At 40.3% G+C, this 26,086-nt stretch overlaps 1 protein-coding gene across 1 annotated transcript in view; it reads left to right on the top strand.

Moving 5' to 3' along the window:
• Positions 1-24,305, top strand: part of rps6ka5 (ribosomal protein S6 kinase, polypeptide 5) — a 36,264-nt gene extending 11,959 nt beyond the window's left edge. The window contains exons 6-17 of the mRNA XM_036150500.1: positions 1,691-1,774; positions 1,873-1,976; positions 2,057-2,207; positions 3,813-3,974; positions 5,227-5,352; positions 7,014-7,147; positions 7,948-8,041; positions 10,601-10,771; positions 11,078-11,269; positions 13,133-13,292; positions 15,483-15,646; positions 18,794-24,305. Coding sequence (XP_036006393.1) covers positions 1,691-1,774; positions 1,873-1,976; positions 2,057-2,207; positions 3,813-3,974; positions 5,227-5,352; positions 7,014-7,147; positions 7,948-8,041; positions 10,601-10,771; positions 11,078-11,269; positions 13,133-13,292; positions 15,483-15,646; positions 18,794-19,087 — 1,836 coding nt within the window. The 3' untranslated portion in view covers positions 19,088-24,305. The remainder of the gene's footprint in view (positions 1-1,690; positions 1,775-1,872; positions 1,977-2,056; positions 2,208-3,812; positions 3,975-5,226; positions 5,353-7,013; positions 7,148-7,947; positions 8,042-10,600; positions 10,772-11,077; positions 11,270-13,132; positions 13,293-15,482; positions 15,647-18,793) is intronic.
• The last annotated feature ends 1,781 nt before the right edge of the window (positions 24,306-26,086 follow it).

Below are 26,086 nucleotides of genomic sequence, written 5' to 3'. Positions count from 1 at the left end.
CTGTAAGTTCGATAACTATGATCACACAAGATATTCATCTGCCGTTTACGTCACTGTCCTGGCTTTGAGTACACATCCACACAGACTTTTCTAAGCAGTGGGTGTCACAGCTCCACAAAAAAACATTGTTGATAGCTGTGCTGTTTTCTTCTTACCGTTCTTCTTCTTGTTATGATGCGGTCGGCTCCCATTGCTCAAAAAACACGTTTTGTTTTCTTCCTGTAAACAATGCACTGCTGTGTGATTCCAACCCTTTAATCAGTTGGGTCACTGCATGGCTCAGCTGGACTCTTATTAAGACTTCTGAATACAACACGGCCACCACTGACTCCCCAGTGCCTACACTATGGCAATCCACGAGGGACATTTAACAAGCATGGGAAAACACATTTTTACACAACAATGATGAAACCAATTTTTTTTATGCTTTTTAATTGAGAATTGTGCACATTAAATATAATATAATAATAATATTGATATAATTGATGTTACAACAATAAGTAACCCCAAAATCTATGATTTATTGCACACTTGTCAAAAAGTGATGACAGAGGGGGAAAGGGACTTCCAGAAATGCTCAGCACTGTGTTCCAGGCTTCCAGCTGTGTTGCCATGTCTGCTTCTCATCAGCAACTTTTCTTGTTTCTCCTGCAAGAGCTGCCGTTAGCTTCCTCAAATCACCTTATTTATCATCTGTTTAACGGTAGCAAGGCTAATATTGTCATTTACGCAATATGAGTTCACGAAGCTAACTTTTTGGTTAGCTTTGCCCACTGCTGTCAGTCTTATCATCTTGAAAGTCTCATCCTTCCACTCCTTTTTTTATAACAATGTAAATATTGCATATATGCAATTAAAGGATTAAAACACTGAAAGTGATTAAATGTTTGTTAGTTTTGAGTCTGAAGCTATTTAAGGCATTTATAGAAAAAAAACAAATATTTCTTGTTGATATAAATGTTTTATTTTTTGTTTGTGTAGGTTTTAAAAGACACTAGCTTTCATAAGATTTGTTACAAGCTGTTCAATAGCCAAATGCTTCACCAAAATAAGCCTAAAATAAAAATTTAACAAATTCCAATAGGTGGTATATGCATTAGTAACTAAATGTACTGAAATTAAAGATAGATTTTTCCCCCCTGCTATTTTCTAGTGTAATTAAGCATGAATTGGTTCTTATGAATTGGTTCTTATGCATGAATTGTTTTTTTATTAAGCAGTTATGGTTTTACTTGAACACATTTATTTGAAATTCTCCATTAGTGACATTAGGGATTGTTGTGTTTGAACTTTTTTCACTCATTTCAGCTGGACACCTTTGTTGCCTAAAGATGATGCTAAATTAATCTACTCGTGTGCACCATCAGAATTTAGCGACATTTCATGAGATGCCTGATGACACTCTTGATGGGGATGTTGCTAGGCACTTGTCATTCAAATCTGTCAAAAAGCCTCTTCAGGTCTTAAAGAAGAGCTAAAGACGCCCGCCTGGCTGAGGCTCTACACAGACAACACATCAAAAACATCTGTGTGAAGTGTCACGTTGAATTTTTTGAAGGCGGTGGGGGTAAAATAAGATGTTTAAACTACTATACTGACTTTGATTTTTTAAGATGTTTGAGAATGACTGCTTGCCTTTTAAAAATGCTTCTTTTGATGGATTGGCCTGTTTCTGTTGTTGTTTTTATAGGTTGAGAGGGCGTTCTCTGTCTGTGGCACTATTGAGTACATGGCTCCAGAAATAGTTGAAGGAGGGGATTCTGGACATGACAAAGTAAATTGAGGTTTTAATGCATTAAAATGAACCATGTCTTATTTCAATGAATTTCCTTTATAACCAAAACCTTGGCTTTGGCCTGTCATGCATTCCAGGCAGTGGACTGGTGGAGCCTTGGTGTATTGATGTACGAGCTCCTGACTGGTGGATCGCCCTTCACTGTTGATGGAGATGAAAATTCCCACTCAGATATTGCCAAGTATGGATTCATCTTGTGGAGCATCAGATTTGCCATCCACACTTTGCGTTTCTGACTGTATCTTATCTTTCACATTACAGGAGGATTTGCAAAAGGGACCCTCCTTTCCCCAAAGACATGGGACCGCTGGCCAAGGACCTAATCCAACGACTGCTTGTCAAGGATCCAAAGAAGAGATTAGGGTCCGGTCCTAACGGAGCAGAGAATGTGAAGAAACACCCGTTTTATCAGGTAGACAATGCTGCCTGTCCTGAGCCAAGCCAACTTTATTTATAAAGCAATTTAAAAACAGGCAGGCAGTGACCAAAGTCCTGAACAAAAATAAGGATTAAAATAAATGAATAAAACATTAGAATAAAATATTAAATGATTCAAAGTTGAAATAAAATCCATGTGAAAATAGCAACGATAAAATACAACATAGACAGGAAAGACATACAATTAACAACTTTCTACTGGCATCAAAAGCCAAAGAGAAGACATGCTTTGAATACCGGTTTAAATTACTTTGACTTTATACAACTGAACTTTTTCACATTTTGTCACATTTTAATCACAAGCCTTTTTGTTTTGGGGAGATTGCATTTGTCAGATCTACAATTGTGATAATGGTGAAGAGGTAGGAAAAGGATCACATGGTCACATGAAGTGTGTCATGCATTTGTGTTCAACTCCTTTACTCCCTTTACTTATGATATCCATAAAAAAGGAAAATGGCTTCAGAAGTCACATAATTAATAAATGAAGCGACCTGTGTGTAATTTATTCTCAGTATAAATACAGTTGAAAGCCTTCGAGGTTTGTTACAGAACAATATTGACCATCTTGAAGACCAAGGAGCCCTGCAGGCAGGTCGTGAATATAGTTGTCCAGAGGTTTAAAACAGAGTTTGGTCATAAAACAATATTGGAGAGAATGATCAAATGGAACAGTATGGCACCACTGCGAGCCTACCTCGACAAACCTAAACTAACGAGCCTGGCGAGGAGAGCAGAGAATCATGCAAGAGGTCCATTGCAAGTCTGGAGGAGCTGCAGTGATTCACAGCTCGGGCTTCTTCCTACTCCATAAAGGAGTAGGAAGAAGAATGCTATGTGTAAGAAGATGTCTTAGTCAGTTGAGACCAAAATGTAACTTTTTAACCACCGTACATGGCAATATGTGAGACAGAAAGTAGCACTGCACAACGTGGCGGTGGTGGGTCTTGAACTGGTCAGAGTTGATGGGAAGACAAACGGGGCTAAACTCAGAGCAATCCAGGAGGAAAGCCTGTAAGGGGATGAAAAGATTTGTGACTGGGAGGGAGGTTCACCCTCTTGCTGGACAACAACCCCAAACATACAGCCCTAGCTACAACAGAATGATGTAGATGGAAGCCCATTGCTTTCTTATAACGGCCTGGGAAAAGGGCCAGAAGTAAATCCAAATGAGAATTAGTAGCAAGACTAGAACATTGTAGTTTACAGATGCTCTTCCTCCAGTTTGACTGAGCTTGACGTGTCTGGGCAAAACTGGTGTAGACATAAAGCTGTAACTGCAATGAAAAGTGGTTCAAGCATTCAAAGCATTGGATTAGGGATGTTCAGTACAAATGCATACCAAACTTTACTGATTTTCATTTAAAAAAAAAAAGTTTTGTTTACCTTTCTTCTTCATAATCCTGTACTACTTTGTGCTGGTCTGTCAAAAGATCCTCCCAAAATACATTAAAGTTTGTGGTTGTAACATGACTAAATGTGAAGTTGAAGGGTTGTAGATGCGTTTGCAAGGTATTATTATTATGATAATGGTGGCAAAGACTAAATATGTCGTTCCTTTTTTTACTATTCATTGTAGAAAATTAACTGGGAGGATCTGGCGGCAAAGAAGGTACCCGCACCGTTCAAGCCCGTCATCCGAGATGAGCTCGACGTCAGTAATTTTGCAGAAGAGTTCACAGAAATGGACCCCACTTACTCCCCGGCAGCTCTGCCTCAGAACTGTGACCGCATTTTCCAGGTGGGTGAACAGGATGGGATGTAAACAAGCCAGGCTGCGTGTTTTAGGACTCTTGTTTCTGCTGTTTCCTTAAATAGATATTCCTTTGAGTTGCCGCGCGGGATCCCATTTAATTCTGCATGCTCTGTGCCCCCGTTTGTCTGGGCTGTAGCTGCAGGCATTGTAAAATGTTGACACGGAGGACAAGAAAAAAATTGCATTATAATATACCCACTTTTTTTTTTTGTCTGTGACTATATTTGACATACTTCACTGCAATTGAAAGAATCAATTCAAGTTCTGAATGTCCTCAAAAGGTTGCTGTAAGTCAACATGAGTCTGTCTGTGTGCATTGGTATTCAAATTGACTAAAGAGTCTTTTATTGAAGTAATTGCTGCCATATGCAGCTCTCATTGAAGTAACAGATGTGAATGACTATTTTTGATGTAGCTTTGAACCATAATATGGCCCACAACTCCACGCCAGCTGATAGCTGTCTGATGTATTGCATGAAATTTCAGCTCTGATTGCCTTCTGGATCCTTGAGCTTGGTAGATCAATAGATCCATTAACGGGCTTCTCTCATGAAATAAAAGGTTACACTTTGAGAGCATCACCACGTCTATCTCAGTTACGCCTTCAGTCTTTGATTGCCAACTTCATCTTGGCTTTTTCCCCTTCTCAGCTGCCGTTCACACACTCCGAAATTTTGCGGTCTTTATAATTTGCAAGCCTAGCAATCTCTGAGATAACGACAGCAATCCCAGTTTAAACTGTGCACTTGCTCCCCCGTGGTGCCTCACAAAACAAAATTAAAATTGCATTAAGAGTGCCAAGATGTAATTTCACGGCAGAGCAATCAAATATTCAAGCCCGGCAATTTAGGGCATCTCATTCATTCAGCATCCATCCTTCCGTCCATCCATTGCTGTCACTGCACGCCACACAGCTGTGTGTGTGTTGGTGGGGTAGGAAAAGGGAGGGAGATTAACGCCAGCTCAAAGCCGTGGGCTTCCCACTGCTGGAATTAAGCAGTCACGCAACACAATGACAGGTTTAACAATAGAAACAGCTGGACAGCTGCTGTCACTCAGAGACGAGCCAAAACGGCCTCATTGTGGAGCTGACAGACTGATTTGACGAGTTAAAATCCAGCACTTTTCTTCTAGAAAAGTGGTAAAGAGCGTTTCTCCTCCTCTCTCCATACAGTTTATTCCTCTTTGAACGGCTTGGGAAAATGTAAACACAGAGCTCTTCTGTTACTGCTTGCAGGGGTATTCTTTCATGGCCCCCTCCATCCTGTTCAAGAGGAATGTGGTGATGGACGACCCCATCCAGCTGTGTGGGGGCTCTGAGAGGCCCGGCTCCGCCGCCGTGGCCCGCAGCGCCATGATGAAGGTAAGATGAACAGACTTGGATCCCCCAGCAAAAACACACTTAAACTAATGGCTGCTGTCACAGACAGATGAGATTTTTCTCTATTTCTGTGTTCCACTTTAACTTTTTTTTTTTTTTTTTTTTAAACTTTGCTTGTTTCACTCTCTGCACTTTAGATTCTGTGTTCAGGCCTTAGCCTGTTTATTCAGCAATGTGTTTCTCTTCTATGAATGCACTTGTGCACCTTTGCAATATATCGCTTTTGGAGAAAGTAGGAACACAAGGATTTAAGATCTATACTTTGAGTCTTGTTTGTTAAGGCTCACCAACATTTAGGCATGTGTTTAAGCTTGTTTAAGCCTACATATTTCCTCCCGCTTTGTTGTATGGGTTTTATAGAACCCCAATAAAGCTTCTCTGCTTTATAGGTTTCTAGCCTTTTGTTTGTAAACTGGAAGCAAGCCAGAACAGTTTTCTCTTCTTCTGAAAAAGGCCTTCAGTAATTTCTGCTAGTCTTTTGGGGGTATTTCTCTACCAGGTTTGGCATTGTAGGGACTATTTTTTTTTATATTTTTCAGAAATCTTCTTTGTAAAATAGCTCAAGCTCTATTTGATTGGAGAAAGAGCATCTGTGAAAGTGACATTTTAGGTCATCCTGCAGGTTCTCAGTTGGATTTAGGTATGAACTTTGACTAAGCCATTCTAGCACATAGAATTACCTAAATTAAATCCATAGGGGTTTTGTCCTGTTGAAACATGAACCTCCAACCCAGTCTCAAGTCTTTGGCAGTTTCTTAATAGGTTTTTCTCTCTCTCCCTGCAGGGAAAGTATCCCCACAGCATGATGCTGCCATCACCATGTTTCATGGTGGGGGTAATGTGCTCAGGGTGGCGTGCAGTGCAGTGCAAACGCTTAATACACAGCGTTATGTATGTAGGCATATAAAGCTTAGGGTGATGTATAATAACTTAACCCTGCTTTAAACCTCTCCTTAATTTCTATTCGACCTATCTGCTGTGTTTGAAGTAGTTTCTATTTGTTAATGAGGTGACATCTGAAGTCTGGATTTTATTTAGGGCTACCAGAGTAAAGGGGGTGAAAGCACTGCACTTTCATGATTTTTTGTTGTAGAAAATCTTGAAAGGCATGTAAGCTTTTTCATCCATATACCCAACTTTGTGTTGGTCTATAATAGAAAGTCCCTACAAAATACATAGAAATATTTGTAATGTGAAAAAAATATAAAGAGGTGTGAATACTTTTACATTGTGCTGCATTTGGTGAGGTTTCTTTTTTTTTGTTGGACAACAGGAGAACGTCTTTCTATCCCTCAGAACAATCACATCACGTAATTCTCCATTTTACTGTATGCTTAGTTTTGTAAGTTAATATTCCTTTTGAGCTTCCACCTTGTAGATTAGGGCCTCTCTGTTTATCCACTCTTCTTCATAAATTAAACCCTTCCATGATCTGTACCTCCATTGAAAACAGGGATGAGGACTCCAGAATTAATTCTAACTTGAAATAAATAGCTTTTGTGAAGTACTCCCTGAAGATGAATTAACTTGTTGCGTTTATTGTATTTCTGACCCTTTAGAAAACGTACGTTGCGCCGATTGTTCCTTATGCCTCTCATAACTTAACCAGGCAGCTTGTTTGGGTCTACTGTTCTTCTATGCAGGACTCCCCTTTCTACATGAATTATGAGATGGACCTGCAGGACAGCGTTCTCGGAGAGGGTAGCTTCTCCATCTGTCGACGCTGCACCCACAAAAAGACGGGACAACAATACGCAGTCAAGATAGTCAGCAAGAGGTACAAGCTTCTATTTAACATGCGCTTTTTGACCCGGATGGTATAGTTGGTGTATTTATAGTTGCATTGAAATGCACTGAATTATATAGACCCGAGCACTTAAAGCACATTAGAGCCACGTTCACCCAATCGCTCTCAATGACACACACAGACCCATAGGCAACCTGGGGCAAGTGCCTTGCTCGGGGGGCACATCGGGGTGTGACAGGGGAAGCTTGAATTGAACCCGCAACCTTCGGATTGCAAGCCGTCTACTCTAGTACAGTATTACATGGAAAATATGTTGGAAAAAGAGGTGATAGCCAGATATGACCTCATTCAATCCAGCTCTTTTCAATCATTGGATGTTTCTTTTTTTTGTTTGCTGGTAAAACGCCAACAAAACCTGCTTTCAGCTCCTGCGTTAGCAGCAGACACTGCACTGCTCACACTCTAGTACTAGAGGTATTAAAAACAACACTCATCCCTACAATCCAGAAAGAAAGGGCACGCTTTGCTCACCGTGGAGCTTTTGGTTCGTTTCTAAACATCCTCTGTACCATGAAATCATGCCTTTTATTGCTGTACAACAACAAAACTCTGTGTATTTCCTTGGGATTTCTTAGGGTTTTTAAAAATCCCGTTCTAACACACAAGTATGCTTTTATCTGGACCTGTCTATTGTAATGCAAGTGCTAAAGGTTACTGGTTGATGGGGCCATTCATTGATTCGGTAGAATAACACGTAAACGCCACATAGAAATCCCTAAAAGAAACAAAGACAATCACTTAACTTTTTATTTTATTTGTGTTTGCGGTAGGATGGAGGCGCAGACTCAGAGGGAAATAGCAGCCCTGAAGCTCTGTGACGGCCATCCAAACATTGTGAAGTTACATGAAATTTACCACGACCAGGTGAGGTTGGATCCGACTGTTTTTTTTTTTTTTTTGACAGTGTTAAATCTGTTTTCCGCAGTCGTCTGTAGAGCCTGTGGGACGGCAGCCTTAATAAGTCCTAGAACTAGAACAGGACAGATTAATAGGATAGCCTGCTGGGAGTCTTTTTGTGTCCCTTTCTGCATCCTATCATGTTATCTGTGAATATCGGTGTGTGCATGATATTTCAAAGCTGATTTATTTGCAACCCACAGCTGTATAAACAAGCTTTTTGTCCGGCTGAATGGAAACAACCTAGATTCACTGTGTTGCTAATAGAGTTGCACACTTAACCCAAACTGAGTGTGCATACGCTTTGACGTGGCTTACCTCGGTTATTTGGGAAGGTGTTTCCAAGCGTCTGACTGCACACAGGTTCATTAGCCAAAGTCCTTCATGCCCAGGAGCACCACTTTAGTCCTGATGAGCTCAGCGGGGTTATTACTGTACCTCGCAGGCGTGTGACCCAGATCAAAGCTGCGCTGCCTCGCTTCGTCTCAACTGAGTCCTGCTTTTGTTCCTTTAGATCCAGCACTAATTAGAAACTCTACCCTGCTGCCCGGACACTTTATTCCCCTCCATCTTTATTAGAGCCCTTTCACTTTTATTCAATACTATTGTGGTTTGATCTCACCACCACGAGATCAGGGATGGACTGTTTGTCTGTGTTTGAACATCTCACTTGTCTGTTTAAAATATAGTTGAAGCTAAAACTAATAAATTAAATATGCAAAAAATTAAATATGCAAGAAATCACTAATTTAACAACACGATATAAGCTTGGGGATTGCTTTAAATGAGTTTGGCAAGAAACAGTGATAATATAATTAGACAAACGTTAACCAAAATGTGGGAATGTTTGCTAGCCTTTCAGTATGTTTCTTTACTCTTAAATAAAATAAGCTGCGGTTTTGGTTCTGGGAAACACTGTAGTGTATGGGTCAAAGTGGTCTTGTTCCCCTTTGGAGAATGTCGATCGCTTTCAATCCGCCCCCGATTGGAACAGTGTGCGTGTATTAAGATTAAAAAGGTTTAATTCTACTTTTATTATAATTTTTATTTATATTATGATTATGTAAGGATTATCTGACCACCTGAGAATAACATCTCAGTGGCCTATGAGTGCCTCCAACTGGTCAGACAAGTATTTGCTGAAATGATCAGGTAGTAGGTCATACTTTGAGTTTCAAGCATTTTGCATGCTGAGGTGATTAATGGAGCATCATTGTTGTGACAGCGGTGCACATGTCCAGTATACATGGTATTTGAGAGCATCGACGCTCATGTTATGGAGTTTTTTTTAACATACTCAAAAAATCTAAAGCAGTCTGGCTCATCTTTTGGTCTTATTATGTATTGCCTCATTGTCAAATGTGTAGGGGATCCTGGAGCCTGATTTACCAAAGTCATATTATTTTCTTATGCTATAAAAAGTGCAGTAGTGGAAGCGTCTCAGACCTTAACTCTGAGATATTGCAAAATCTGCCAATATTTACAAATCCAACATGTTTCCTGACTGACAAAGGACATGGAAAACAACTCCATGTCTTGGAATTTCGTGGATGAAATAGTTTCCTTTTAAATAGCTTTTTTACAGCTTTTGTGGCCCTTCAGACTTCCTTTTTGAACACCATAGTTCTAATGAAATTAGTAATCTTTTCACCTTGCTATCAATTCTGGGCTATTATATATCCAAGTTGGGTATACTTCTGTGTTTTGGGTATATGAAAGAAGGAATTGGGGTAAAAGAAGACAAATATTTACTGATTTTTTTTTTTGGTAGCTTGTTAAAAAAGCAAACACAAGTAAATTGATTAAGTCAGATTCACCAACACTAGACGACTGGATGAAACTTGTGAACAAAATATACTTAATAGAGCAGTTGACTCATAAGTAGGTGTGGACAATAATTCAATATCAATATATATCGCGATATAACTTTATTCAATAAATTTCCAATATTTCAATATACATTACAGTCTATGATTATGGCATTTGTCATGACTGACGTTCTGGGTTTTATTAGATTTTATGTGGTTTATTTTTTAAAGCAAATATTTCTAAAATGTTTTATTGGAAGAGTTTTATAAACATGGCTTTGCAGTCTTTCTGAGGCTTTTATTTGGTTTATATCGATATTGTAAATATATCGTGTATCGACAGAAATTATGAAATATATTGTGATATAATTTTAGGTTATATCATCCAGCCCAACTCATAACTTAAGGACTCAAGAAGAAAAAAATAGAAATAAAAATTATATATATATATATATATATATATATATATATATATATATATATATATATATATATATATATATATATATATATATATAAAGAAGATAGTTAACTTTGGGTGTTCTTTGCCCAGTAACAAGTTTCACACTGTAGTGTTGTGGTTAACTCGTCCTGGCAGCGCTTCCACACGGTGTGATCTTTGATTGTAATTTTGAGTTTCTGACCAACCCATCAATGTACCAGGTCAATCAAGCTGGAAAATCTCTAAGACTACCGCGTTCTGTGTTTTTTGCTGTAGCTCCACACATTCCTGGTTCTGGAACTGCTCGGTGGAGGAGAGTTGCTGGAGAGAATCCGGAGGAAGCAACACTTCAGCGAGACGGAGGCCAGCCGCATCATGCGCAAACTGGTGTCCGCCGTCAGTCACATGCATGATGTAGGAGTGGTGCACAGGGACCTGAAACCAGAGGTACCAGACAGAACTCAGCAGGACTAGGAATGTTCATGTGTCCTTTGTGGTAAATTCAGCCGGGCTGGATCATATGCTTTGAAGAGAGAATTACTGTGTTTTTCTGAACTGCATATGATGTGGCGTGTTGTCACTCTGACTCTGCAATCTTCTTCAAAACAAGAGTAAAATTGTTTGACCCTAACGTGGGTCAGAAGGACCCGGGCAGCCTTGAAGTACAATTTAGCAGGCTCTTGACTGAACCGAGCCGAGGGGGGGAAAAAAAGAAGAAAATGACTGCTGTCCGTGTCTCGAATTGCTTTGTAGAACCTGCTCTTCACGGACGAGAGTGAGAACTCCGAGATAAAAATCATAGACTTTGGCTTTGCGAGGCTAAAACCTCCAGACAATCAGCTGCTGAAGACTCCCTGCTTCACCCTGCAGTATGCTGCCCCAGAGATCCTCAAATATACCGGCTATGATGAGTCCTGTGACCTGTGGAGTCTGGGGGTCATTCTGGTAAGTACATGATCCATAATACTGGTAATCTGAATAATACAGCATAATTCAATATGAAGCAATGACAGCACACTTGAATCTCTGCCTTCTAGTAGTTTTAAAAATCCCATATTTCTAATAGATTCAGTTAAGGAAACAAAAAAAATGCAGAATGTTATTGCTTTAGGTAAAACAGGTTAGAATAAAAGTAAACTGCTACAAATTAAGCACAGTGTTGTTTAGTTTAATGTTTTGTTTTGGTTTCTGCTTTACTTGCTCATTGTTTCATGTAAAACAATGACATTTTTTTCAGTTGTAGGCAAATATATGCTTTAAAAGAGAGTCACTGTTTAAATTTGGAAGATATTAATTAGCTATTGTCAAACTATTGTAGATCTTGTATGATATTCAAGAATTGAACTCTGAATACTTCTAAAAAGAGCCCTTTTACCTGCAGCTTTTTTACATTAGAAAGCTCATGCTTCCAACTGACTATTAATTCCTACCCAGGACACGATCATCATCAGAAAAGGTTACAGGCGGTCTCTTCCCTAAGAGATGAACTGATCAGAATTTTGCTGCTGATTTCCAATTTGCTGTGTTTTTAAAGCTTTTATGTGCTCAATCTAGCCAATTACAATTTCTCTTTATAAACTATGATAATAAAATATATGACAATTAATAATTAAAAATATAGTCTTCAAGCCCTCCTGCTGTGTGGTTGTTAATTAGTCATTGAATTATTAATTTTTTGTATCTGTTATAACAAGGCATTTATTATTTCGGCAACCATACTATAGCATCATTGGTTTCACTGCTATCGATGTATATAAAAAAAACGTATTTAATCTGGGGTGCAAGTAAAGCCTGGTGGCCTGTCAGGCCTATAAGTGGGGGAAACCCTGCTTTTATATTATTTTGTGAAGTTATGATTGGTCAAAATCACTGATCAAAGCTTTATAAAGGTCAGATATCAGCCACCGCAGATTGTGCTTGGTGTTAGAGATCCATGCAACATGTTTCAAATGTGTTTAAGGCCATGCTTTTTGGTGACTGCACTATACAAATGTCTTATATTCACTAATATTATTTAAATCCACACATCCACTTTGAAGCTTATCTTTAACGCTGTTATCCCGTTCTGATCTTAAGCTTCATACTCGGCTAATTTTTTTATGTATAATAATGAATGCTGGGTATTGTGCATAGTTTTCATCTAAACTTATGGTATCCCCATGGTGAACGGATTCTATTAAATCGTCGTTCACTGCTTTTCAACATTTCTGGATAAAGCAGGAAATAAAGAAAGCGAGGTTGTGGAGGGGACACGGATTTCTGTCCTGGCCAGTCATGCCTACAGAGCAATGGCTTTATATTTATGCGCTGTTTTGCCGCTCTCCCTCCGGGGGGGGATACATAGTGGTCTGCTTCATGAAGCTTTAATAAAATGGCTTCTGACATGCTGTGTGCACAGCGCCCTGCAAGCCAAGTGAGCTGAGACAGTGGGCAAAAGCGCTCTTCCCCCACTGCTGTCCTTTTTAATGAGAAATCTGAGGGCAGATGTAAGCGGGCGAAGGTGAGAGCATCCTGTTCATTCAGCTGAGCACAGGACTCTCCACTTTTTAGTGCTGGTGAAACCATGGTCAACAACACGCAGCATAACAATGAAAAAATGTGGACGGTCGTGATCGGTCGAGAGCTCTTTTAAAGCATGCCATATAAGCACCAGTGCCTCGTTCCTCTCCCAGCTCAATGTAGGCAGCGTGCTATTAACTAAAACAAACATCTAAGAGTTTGCACAACATGCGAGCATTACAGCATGACACTATAAGTAGGTAATTAAGTCTGTATTCCAGATTGATGCCGGTTTTGCTATCGTTTCAGTACACCATGCTGTCTGGACAGGTGCCTTTTCAGTGTCAGGAGAAGAGCCTGACCCACACCAGTGCCGAGGAGATCATGCACAAAATCAAGCAAGGAGATTTCTCTTTTGGAGGCGAGGCCTGGAGAAATGTATCCCAGCAGGCTAAAGACCTAATACAAGGTGAGGCTGTAACCTCCTCACAGTTATTTGGATCTTAAGATAAAAAAATTATATACTAAAATGAATAAGATGAAATATATGTGTTTTTTTGTTACAATAATAAAGATACCCAGGTTTAGGTTTATTTGGGACAAGAATTTCACCCCTTAAAACGTTTTGACATTTTGTCATATCACACCCACACACTTCAGTCTATTTTGTTTGGATTTCATGTGACAGATCGGGTAGAAGAAGGTTTTTGTGCATTTGAGGCTCAAGTCTTTAGCTGCCTGCATCTTCCAGGATTGCCTTGTATTCATCTTCATCCAATCTTCCCATCGTCTCTGTTCAGCTTTGTTAAAGAATAACACCCCGCAGGATGATTCTTCCCCCACATACATTATTTTACATTTAGGACAAAAAGTTCAGTTTAGTCTCATCTTACCTGCATCTTCTTTGAAGTGTTTGTTGTGCCCTCCGCAGTATAAGGAAGAGTGAAAACCTGATATTCATATTGATTTATTCAACAGTGGCATTTTTCTTGCCACATTTCCCAAGCCAAAATTTATGGAGCGTGCGGCTAATTGTTTTCCTGTCAACCGAGCTTCGGATCCCTGCAAATCATCCATAGTTACCTTGGGCCTCTTGGCTGGTTCAATGATTAATGCTCTCCTTGAACGTCCTGTCTGTATCGGTGCACAGCCAAATGAGGGAAGGTTTACAGTTTCAAACTCTTTCCGCTATCAAGATAATGGATTGAACAGAGCTTTGTTAGATGCTTAAAACTTGGGAATGTTTTATAACCTAAACCTGGACTCTGTTTGATAATTGGGTGTCTTCTGATTCCCTGTTGTTTTTATTTAGGGGTGAGAACAATTGCACGTCACATTATTTGTTTAAAAAAAAAGTAATAAAGCTATGTATCATTTCCTTTCACTTCACTCGTATGCACTACTTTATAAAATACACTGAAGTTTTTAACTGCTACGTGACCAAATTTGATTCAAGGGGTATGAAAATCTTTTCAAAGTTGGCATGTAAAGCTGTCTGCAGCCTTGCTGATAAGACACACAGATTTAGCTAAGATATAAAATTGATGTCAAAACAGGAAGTTTGTCCTCAGCTGAACTTCAGCTGAGGACCAAATTTAGCTCCACGAAAAACATATATCAAACTAATTTAATAACTACAATATATTAACCCACCACAATCACCCTAATAGTCAAGTACATTGCTAAAGTACTTTCTTTCTCTGTCATGATTGTAATTGAACAATTCTCATATTTTTGGGTTTACATTCACCTGCTTATCTAACTTGCTGCTTTTATTCTTTTTTTGTCTGATTTGAGCTCCTCACTCCACATTGTATTTATTAACAACCCTCCAGTTTAGACAGATTTCTTCTTTTTGGAGTTTCCTGTTGTAGTCAGTGGGTTGCATCATGGTGATTCTTCATCATGGCGCCTTTAAGCCATCAGCTGCAGATGATGGTGTCATCTGTTTCACCGGTTTCCCAACTTAGACCGCAATTTTCAAAATCATTATTCAAGATGTTAAAGGTCCCGCTTTTTGTCCTAAAAATTATGTATTATTCCAAAATGTACCATATGGCTGCGATAGACTGGCTACCAGTCCAGGGTGTACCCCGCCTCTCGCCCATTGACAGCTGGAGACAGGCACCAGCAACCCTAGTGACCCCAACAGGGATAGACTGTTAGAAAATGGATGGATGGATGTAGCATATGGTTAAATATGCAAGACTGTAGCAGAAGATCGTTCACTCTTCCATTTTTGTTCTCTTGAAAGCCAATCCCTGTCCAGATTTTATGGACAAACTCTTTGAAACTGAAATGCAGCCACCTAGGTCACTGACCTAGTCTTTTTTATTGTTTATTTCGTTCAAGAATTCCCATGTTAACATTTCACATGATTATATTTTATTTTTTGGAATGTCAATCTAGATGGGATCAAAAACTGATTAAGAAAATGTTTTCAAGTGACAATAAAACAATGGAGATAATTTGGAGCAATTTCCCACATCATCATCATCATCATCATCATCATCATCATCATCATCGTCATTGCCCCCTGCTGGCTGTTAGCCAGTAGGAACATTAGGTTACCTCTGCAACGGCATAAGCATCTGCCTGGGGAAGAACATCACTTCCTCTCCTATGTGTAAAGTAAATTATCTGGGTCTTTTTCCTGCAGAGCTGCTGACGGTGGATCCAGACAAGAGGATTAAGATGTGCGGCCTCCGTTACAACGCCTGGCTCCAGGACGACAGCCAGCTGTCCTCCAACCCACTCATGACCCCCGACATTCTCGGCTCCTCCACTGCCTCTGTTCACACGTGTGTCAAAGTGACCTTTAATGTAAGAAAGTAATGAGAGAACTCTGTTGTCAGAAAGTAGGTGAGGATGTTCCATCTATTCCAGTAACGCTCTTCTTCTGGGAGCCCGCTACTGACTTGACCACTCTGTTTGAGATATAATAATAAGACATTTTCACAACTAACAGCTGAAAAGTTTCAAAATCCGCCATCTACATGTATTTAGGCCCCTTTTCCTCTGACACCCCTCAATAAAATCAGTCCAGCCAACTGCCTTCAGACGTCGCCCGATCAGTAGAGTCCACCTGCATGCATTTTAACCTCCTTATTAAATCCAGCTGTTCTGTTTCTGGCCTCAGAGGTTCATTAGAGATTAATGAACCCACAGCATCACTTTTGTAGCTCAAGAGAAAACATGTGACATAGAGAGAGGAGCTGTGCATGAGGAAGTCTGGAGTAGGGTTGGACAATATAGAAAAAAAGCTTATCGATAAAAAAAAATGCATATTGATCGATATCGATAATTATTGAAAATATTTAAAACCATATTTTATGTGCAGCTCTGCCTGGATATTTTATGATATTGCTAAATGATTTAATTTTAATAAAGAACACAAACACAGAATTCCAATTAAATCTTTATTTAACCAACTTTTTTAACCATAACAGAATTTTTTTTAAGAAAAATAACTTAAAAGACCTGAGTTATGTTATTAAATACTGACAAAGAATAATCTAAAGTGACCAGTAAAATGACCAAAATAAATATACCAAATAAATAAATAAATTAGCCTATTTAGGTGGGAATAGTACAGTAGTTACTTCTGAGGTTTCATAATTGAGAGGCTGACGCAGGGCTGAGGTCGTCTAAGGGCACAGATTGCAGCTCATTTTGCACAGATTCCCTGCACTAGTCCCACAATTTAGGGAGTGCTGTTAGAGAAAAACTTGCGTCCCGGAACGTTATATCGCGGATCAAGAGTGGCGAGTAATTGTTTGAAGCCAGGTTTTTTTAACTGCAGACAACAGCAGCATATCCGCGGAGTCGCGCGGGGCTGCACAGCTCGCGCTGCTGCGGTAGTGAGCGGCTTACGTGATGAAACAAGTTGGTTGCGTTACCAGATTTGTTTTTTTCTTGGTTCCTTGCAAGTTTTACAAATCACTGGTTTATTTCTGTCAGACTGGCGAACTAGTAAAACCCCTCCACCGCTCCTTGCTGCGACATATTCACGCGCTCTGTGTTGTGGTTTGAGAGGGCGGCGCTTTGTGACGCCGTGCCTGGGTCCGCAATTACGATTGGTCGAGAGGAAGCAGTGACTGTAGCATCAACTAATATGATAGGCTGAAAGGAAGGAAGGAAAACTGTTTCTATCAAACTTTTATCGACCCTATTTTTTCCTAATGCGCCACACGTCTATCGATCGATATATATTGTTATTGAATTATCGTCCAGCCCTAGTCTGGATTAACAGAGAAGTATGTTAAAGTGGCGCAGGACATGTATGAGAGCTGGAAGACTGTGGTGAGGTGTGCTCTGTAGGCGTGACAGAGTGGGACGGCATCAAGGATCGGCACTGAGCCCCTTCCTGTTTGCTGTGGTGATGGACAGGTTGAGAGATGAGGTTAGACAGAAATCTCTATAGACGATGATCTTTGCAGATGACCTTGTGACCTGTGGTGAGAGCAGGGAACAGCTGGAGAGAACCCTAGAGAGATGGAGGTTCACCCTGTGGAAGGGAAAGCAATGAAAGTTACACTGCAAAAACAGAACTAAAAATAAGTTAAAATTTTCTTGAAACGAGTGTATTTGTACTTAATTTGAGCAGGTAAATAAAATAATCTGCCAATAAAATAAGATTTTTGCACTTAAAATAGAAACAACTCATCTCCATCGTCTTATTTTAAGTGCAGTTTATCTAAATATCTTATTTTAGGGGTAATAATACTCATTCCATTGGCAGATAATCTCATTTAGCTGCTCAAATCAAGTACAAATACACTCATTTAAAGAAAATTTTACTTATTTTTAGTTCTGTTTTTGCAGTGTAGCCGTAGCAGCGCAAAATACATGTGTGTGAATGAGAGGGACTCGGGTGGAGTCATGAGGTTACAGGAAGCACAGATAAAAAAGGGGAGGATTTTAGCTACTTAAGGTCAACAGTGCAGCGAAAACAGTGAGTGTGAAAAAGAAGTAAAGAAACGTGTCCAAGCAGGTTGGAACGGTTGGAGGAAAGTGTCAGGTATGTTGTGTGATTAAAAAAGGATCAGCGATGTCGTCTGGTTTAGAGACAGTGGCACTGAGAAAGAGACAGGAGGCGGAGCTGGAGGTAGCAGAGATGAAGATGTCGAGGTTGTCTTTGGCAGTCACGAGGATGGATAAATCAGAGGGACGGCTCATGTTAGATGGTTTGGAGATAAAACCAGAGAAGCCAGACTGAGATGGTTTGGACATGTAGAGAAGGAGTAGTGAGAGCATCTGTAGAAGGATGCTGAGGCTGGAACTGCCAGGTGTGAGGCCTTGAGATTTAAGCACTGAGGGAGAGAAGACATGAAGGCAGCTGGTGTGAGAGAAAGATGCAAATGACAGGTTTAGATGGAGACAGATGACTCGCTGTGGCGACCCCTGAAAAAGAAAAGCAGAAAGAAGAAGAAGTGGAGAAACGGCATCATGAAGACCAAGGGGCACAGCTGTAAGGTCAGGGTTACAGCTATGGAGACGTTTGAAGCTTGGTATATTCAGTCCTTTCTGAGTCAACGCTTTGTAAACCATCTTTGGCTGCAATGCTTCGATCTAAACCGTTTGATCTGTTTAAAGTTCCAGGTTTTTCTTGTAGAATTGCCTTTTATTTAGTTACATTTTCACATTAACTTTGAAATAACTTCCCTGTTAATAGCAAAGAAAGTCATCCAGAAAACATGATGCTGCCACCACCCTGTTCCAGAGAGAGGATGGTGTTCAGGGTGATGTGCCGAGTTAGTTCTCTGTCACACAGAGAAGTTTACAAAGCACATTTTGTTGTTAAAATAGCAGCTTTAATAAAGACAGCAGCAACTTTTAATTATATATTGATGTAAAAATGTTGGACCAAGAGGAGCAGTGTCTCTGCCGACAAATATTAAACCAAGAGATTGGTTAGAAAAGAACTAATTGACAGAACTTGTACTAATCTAGCCTTCTATTCCTTCTTAGGCATTTAACAAATGTAAACGGGAAGGTTTCCGCCTGCAAACAGTGGACAAGGCGCCACTAGCCAAGAGGAGGAAAATGAAAAAGACAAGTACCAGCACAGAGACCCGCAGCAGTTCCAGTGAGAGCACCCATTCCTCTTCCTCCTCCTCCCAGTCTCAAGAGAAGACATCAACAGAGGGCGAACCCATTCCGCCGCCTTCCAACAGCCCCCATGTCAACACATCAGGGCCTGAAGAAACAGACTGCGGAGAGCAGACGGCACTTTCAGCCTTCCACTTTTCAGAGGGACAGTGAGACAGCAGGAGACAAGTCCAGATTCAGCCTCATTGACGGACCGTGGAGCCGACTCTCTTCTTTGTCTGCGCCCCTGATAGCTTCCTGCCTCCAGCTCTATTGCATGGACGTCTGCATGTCACCAGAACCGAGCATGCAGCAGGAGCAGCAGCTTGCGCCGTAATATCACTCAATCAGTCATCACTAGCAATAGCCTCTCTTTCCTTTTTTATTTTTCTCCAGCTTTCACACCTTCTCTGTATCAATCAGGGACTGGACCAGGCAGAAGTTGTCGTTGTTGTCTTAAGGGCTGCTCCCGCTGCCCCCGGTCCAGGAAGATAGAAGGGAGAGAGATTTTTATTCTCGTCATTCAAAAAAAAAAAAAGAAAGAAGAAGAAGCTCGGTCCGCTCCTCGTTCTCTGTATCTGTCCACGTCTCTAGGCGTTTTTTAAAGGGAAACTTGTAGTATTTAAACCATGGAGGCTTTGTATTTTTCGTCAAAAGGAGAGAAGATATGTAACAAAACCGTGGGTCAAATTGCTTCTTTGAGAAGTCTCTGAGAGATGGAGCGTTTATTTATATGTGAATTTTAGACTGTAATGTATTTATGATAAGCTATATTGTTAACTTATTTATGGCTCCAAATGAGCCCGAATAGAAATAGTGGATACAGAGAGTCTTTTAAAAAAAAAAAACATATTTTTGTGTACGTACAGTTCTTTATTAGCAGGTTATTAAGACAGTCATATAGACATTGATATTATGGACAAAAGAAAATAGCCAACGTTGTTGTCAGTTGTTAAATATTTTTTAAATAAGCAGAAATGTAAACATTTTAAGAAACAAGCCAACGTGTTTTGTAGTTTCTGCCAAATCCAAGCGTTTATTGTCGTCTTGAGGACTCTGCAGCCTGCAGGGATGCGACCCTGAGAGCAGGGCTTATTTCGAGTTGTTTCCTCCGATGTGGGAGTACTTCAAAACTTAGCATGGCTGCTTATCTACGAGGCGCTGTCCTCAGGTCAGCAGCATTTAGCGCAGCAGTGGACTATTCTTCGGCCGCAACGCGTAAGACTTAATTGTGTCCTTCCCACTACAGCCAATTAGATCTTCGGTGGCCCAGATGAAAAATTCAGATCCGCTCAATGTGAGATGAAGTAGAGCTTTCTCTGATTGACGATTGAAAGGGGGCAGCTTCAAGTGGTCTCCTGTTCAGAAATAACGAAATGCAATTACTTGGTAACAGGAAGCTTGTTTGTGCGTGCCAAAATTGCAGCTGAATCAAGTAATGTCCGGTTTCCAGCTACGAGTGTAGAGGTGGTGATATTTCAGGAGACTGCGGGGCACCATGGAGTAAAAAAAAAACAAAAACATGTTGCGTTTTAAAAAAAATGGGAAAACTCTTTTATATCTGACAGAAGTCAGCTCGTTCGCCATCTTTGATGCTGTCCTTTCTCCGTCTACCATGTCCCGTTGCATGTCTGAAATAAGGAACTGTGCAGATATTCGGTCAGTGCTAAGTTTCCGGTGCATGATATAATGTGAACTGAATCATTGGCAACTTTTATCCTTTTGTATTTATGGCCTTAAAGGCAGATTCCTACTTGATTCGGTGTGAGTTTGTTTACTTGCACATGTTGAAGGTCCTGATTCAGTTTGGGACATTGGAGTTTTACTCGTTGATTCGTTATAAATGTACCAACCCCCCCCCCCCCTTAAACTGGAGATGCCCTGAGAAGAGAAGTGTGGCTGATTTACCATCTCTGATTTTTGTAAAGCTTTGACCTGCCAAGGCCAGTTTTAGCCAACTCCGATTTCCCTTTAAGAGCTAAACTATGAAAACAGCAGTGGAAATACGTGTTTTTGTAGCTTTGTTGTCGTGAGGGGGGTCATCAAGGTTTTACTATTATTTTAAAAGAACAACAAAATAATGACTGATTTCAGCTAAACTCTTGTTAGCCTCTTATATTAGCGGTTAGCGTGGTCAGCCATTCAAAAACAGCAGTCTCTAGCTGTATTTCCTAGAGAATGTAGACCTTTACAGGAACGCTGACATTTCCATTACAGCCAAAAGGTTAAACGCTCCTGAGGATCAAACAGAGCAAGTTTGCTGTGCTCCGGTCAGCCTTCCTGCTACTCTGCGAAAGCTTTGCTCTCGCTCGCTTTGCTGCAGCGTGATTGAACCGTGGAAGTGATCGAGCCCGGGCGTTGTTGGGAATGAGAACAGCCGCCTCGTTGAAGAACAGCTGCCCGGCTCAGCTGTTACTCCATACAGGCAGAGCAGAGGTGGACCTTTCCTCTTGGTGACCCATCGCCAGACAGACTATCGTGGCATTAGGAGAAAGAAGGGAGAGGCAGAAATTGAGCGGGACGGTATAGAAAAAGAGGCGGATTTAGCCTTTGAGGAGTCAGACTGCAGACGTGTCTCGACATGTCATTAAAAATGTTTTTTTGTGTCTTTGGAACGGCCTCTTACATCTCTGTGCTTCCTCTGCCTTCAGTTTCAACACCTTACTGCTACCGAAAACAGCCAGCTTTGAGTCTTCTCCCCTCTCTGATAACCCACACCCGCACCAAAGAGTGTTGTTGTCGTCTTGACCCGGTAGCGCTTAGGGTACGTTCACTGATCGGGGGGGAAACGGTGGGGTTTTTGAGATTCTCACCCCCCCCCCACAAAGTGAAAAATGGTCCGATTCCGGTAACCGCTTGATCACTCGGTGCACCTCTACTTTTCACTCTAGCCTAAATATTATATTGTCCCAGTGTTTTAGTCAGTATGGTTTTTAACGCCATGTTGTTCTAGTTAATATGTGTCTCTTTCTAAAAACTGAAATACTGTATTTAATTATTTTTTTTCTATAAAGGGGTACTGGAGATCAGATGTGAAATGTAATTCCTGAGCTTGTCTGTTTTTGTGTCCTTTCAAACACGCTCTCGCCATCTGCCATTTCAATGCACTCTGAATCTGAACCAAAGCATTAACTTTAAGGTAGCTGCTTTAAGCTGCATGAAAACAAAAAGGTTTCCTGTTATGCAGATATGCAAAGTAGTGCTTCACATACTGTGTTTAGTTTTGTTCAAAATGTTCAAGATTACTGTTTATTACTTTTTTTTTTTTTTTAAAGCAACCAACCTGTTATTTTTCTTCTTCTTAAGATCCACATCCAGCACACACCCTCATGGCTGAAACTATGCATCTCTTTTTTGCTGTTGTGTTGCTTTTGTCCCTTTGTAAAAAAAAAAAAAAGAAAAAAGAAAAAGAGATCGAATCAAATGGGTTCAAACATAAAAGGGCGTAGCACAATGTACATGTACGGTGCTTTTTTTTTTTTTTTTTCCCCTCTTTCGTTTTTCATCTGATAGCGTCAACCATAAAAGAAGAAGCAAAGTGGGGATCCGTTGCCCTTCTAAAAAGAGCTGGAATCCTTGAAACTAAACACTACAAAGCTCTCGTCTAAGTTAGCTCGCATGAGTTCCCCCGTTGCTGCCTCATTAAGCCTCTTCTTTTGTTTGGGTGTATTAATAGCTCAAGTGGAGGAAGAGGAAGAGTGTCCTATATTGAGCTCTCCTCTGGGAGCCGTGCTCTATTAACTGATGTGCTGCGCTGCTGTTTGTTCCAAAGAAAAATACCGTCCTCCTCTCTGTGTCTCTGTGGGGCCGAGCTTCACTTTCTTTGCAGGGAGCAGAACAGTGCATCACATTAAAAAGGGATAGTTTGTGGTCCCCACCCCTGCTTTTGACAAGCAGCTTGTTTGCTGCTGTCCTGCTATGAAAAAAGAGAGAAAGATGGACGAAGGACTTAGTGTTAGATACGCGTGAAGGTTTAATGAAATTTCTCCCTCCTCCTCCAGTGCTTCCTCTCTTTTAAAGGTAAAAGCATCCCACCTGACAGAGCTAATCCTTTTTTATATCGCCCCGTTTTAAAGTCCAAGCTCTCTTGGTGAATTGTTTCGAACTTTGTCTTTTGCAAAGCAAAGCAACGTCGCGTTGCACGCTTTTGGTGTTAAAGAAACAGGCTTAGAGTTGAGTTTTCTGAGCGCTGAACGCACTGCGCCTCTGTGTAGATCGTTGGTCAAGCCCTTTTATCGCGTTTCTTTGAACAGGGTAAGCGATGATTATACACAGAGCTGATCATGGTGCTGAAGTGCCCAAAGCGATTTTTTTTTTTTGATGTTTTTAAAACGACATGGCCCTTTAATGAAGCGATTCTCCTGCCGGGATTACTTGAGGACACCTAGAAAGACTGCCGTAGTATTTCTGCCTCAGGAATTAAAAAAAAAAGGGGGGATTTCAGAATGGAAAGAGGCTTATTTTGTGTGTATTTATTGTTATAGTCTATAATGAGGGAACCACTTTCATCAGCCTGGGTATGTTGCAACTTCTTTGACTGAAATTTATCAAAAATATTCTCAATAAAATGCGTGTTTATGTCAGCATACTGAAAATATGTAACGTTCACATTTGTTGAACTGACATGGTAACATAGTCAAAATGTATGTGTGTGGGTGTGTTTTTTATTAAGCTGTCGATGTAGAGTTCAACAGATGCTTCTTAATGGGTACTTTGATTAATTTTTTTTCTTACAAAGTTGGCTTAAAATGACTATAAATCCTGGGTGTGCGGCAGACTCGTGTCATAACTCAATGCAAAAGCAGCCATATGAGAAGTGGTTACTACACACTGACCTCTTCCAGGACATTATTGTGACATGAATTGTGCGTGTGTGTGTGTGTTTTAAAGAGAATCTAGTTCTGCATGTGTAGTTTGGAAGAATGGGAGACATTGTCACCACTGTGTCATATTGCATGTGCTGCCGCTTGATTCTGTTTTTGTTTTTTTTCAGTCTCATTGGGTCAATAAAGTACTGTAGCAGCAGATCCCTTTGAAATTGAGCAAATGTGTGACATAAGGAAAAACAAAATTAAGCTTTAAGGGCAAAAATGTGCATTCAGTTATTTATTTTTTTATACAACAATAAGAAATGATCCCCTGTCGAGACGTTTGATTAATATATTTTGCTCGTTTATCCGTCTGTTCATGTTCATGGCTGTTGTTCTGTAATATAAACCTCAATAAGACAGTACTTTTTACCTAAGACAAGAATATACTTTGTGCTTACCTGCTTTGTAGAGCACTGTGGAGATCCTTTTTATTTCAGGTCACATCGGTTACTTTGTACTGATTGAAGGGGGGGAAAAAACGTAATTTTCTTCAATAAAATGCTTTATAATGGCTGACCACATCCGCAACCCGAGTTTGCATCATTGTGTTTTCATTATTTCCTTCATTTTTGGGGCAGACATAACACATTTTGCTATACATATAATTTTCTAGTTAGCAATACAGCACGCAGAACCCCTGGCTAAATGACATGTGAGGGAGTGGCCCCTAGGTGGCGGTGTTTATCAAAGAATCTGCGGTGAACAGTAGTACATGAGCCTGAGATCTACGTCTCAGAAAGTTTGGTTTAATATGTTTGAGAAAAGCAAACAAAAAATCGTGGTACTTATTTATTTGTAATTTATTGCTTCCAGGAGAATAATACTTTTAATTGCCTCTGAAGTTGTCACACCTAAATGGTGACTCCTAGATCTATCTGCACAGTGTTAAGGCATTTGGCGAATAAAACAGCAAAATATCATTTTCTACAAGAATTTATAGGTCATCTGGATGGTGGGGATGAACGAAATCAATGTGCAGTTTAATCTAATTACGACATTTTCTCCCCAGTTTTCTAGAAAGCTCACTTAATGAACTCCTTATTAAATACCTATTCTTGAATATCTTTATACATTTTTTTAATTAATTTACCCCCCCCCCCCCAAAAAAAAAATAAAAATAAAATAATACACAAGCATATAGGGATAACTGATGAAATCCCACATTAACAGCTTATAGCTGCATCATTAATAAAATGACTGAATAATTCTGCACTGTACTAATTAGGGTTAAAGTCTCACCCTATATTTTGTGTGTGTGTGTGTGGGGGGGGGGGGGGGTAGTAGTAACACATGGCAACGTAAGAGGGCGCTCTTTGAACCGGGGCATTTCCTTAAAACCTGGCATCTGCTGAAGATATGATTGTCCCTGTCTTCAATAATGGATTAACTCTCGTTTTTTTGGTTCAGCTCTTAAGCCACAACCGGGTCTGATTGCTGCCGAGAAAAATACAAAAAAACGAATCCCAACAACAGTCAAACATGAAGGTAGTAGTATGATGGTCAGGATTTTCTTTGATTCATCAGGACCCAGGAAACTCATCCTCAATGAAACCTGCTCTCTACCAGGAAATCCTGAAGGGCAGCATCTGGCCATTACTTCCTGACCTTGACCTCCACTGCGCTCTGTGTAATGCAGCAGGACAGTGATCCAAAGCACCCCAGCGAGCCCACCTCTGAATGGCGTAAAAATGAACGTCTAGGAATTGCGGTCATCCTTTGAAAAACCTCCAATGCCCCTGAACTAAATTCTGCTTAGGGCCTCCTACTACCTTGACTCTCTATGCTTTCACACAGCAACTCTGTTCATGTTTACATTAAATTCCACACAGGCAGGTCCTGTTACCTGATCAGGTGACAAGACTGCTGGATTTTATTTAGGGGTCTCAGGGGATGGAATACAAAGGCAAGCCACACTTTTCAGATTAGTCGTAATCAGGAGCTTCTTTTATTGGTTTATCACATACAATACCCTAAATATATGTCAAAGTTTGATATTTGAAATGTGACTAAATTGTAAAAAGCTTCAAGGACTATTATATTTCATAAGGCCGGTATATATGACTGCTTTTGTATAGGAGAGCGGTTCATGTTTTCGATTGTCGGGAGGATTTCTGCCGGAGCCAGATTGATCCAGCTGCAAAATATTTGAAAAACAAAGCAGAGTTGTCTGTTGGTGGCTTTGAATCCCTCTGCTGTGGTTTCACCCCACTTGCCGCCATATATGCAAGGATACAGACGGTGCACTTAAAGGGCACTTTCCTCCGGCTAATTTTGCAACATGGATGTTCAGCAGCAGAAACTC

Source organism: Fundulus heteroclitus, chromosome 19, assembly GCF_011125445.2.
Source record: "Fundulus heteroclitus isolate FHET01 chromosome 19, MU-UCD_Fhet_4.1, whole genome shotgun sequence".
NCBI lineage: Eukaryota > Metazoa > Chordata > Actinopteri > Cyprinodontiformes > Fundulidae > Fundulus > Fundulus heteroclitus.
The sequence above is the reverse complement of the archived record's forward strand: the minus strand, read 5'-3'. Positions and strand labels throughout refer to the sequence as shown.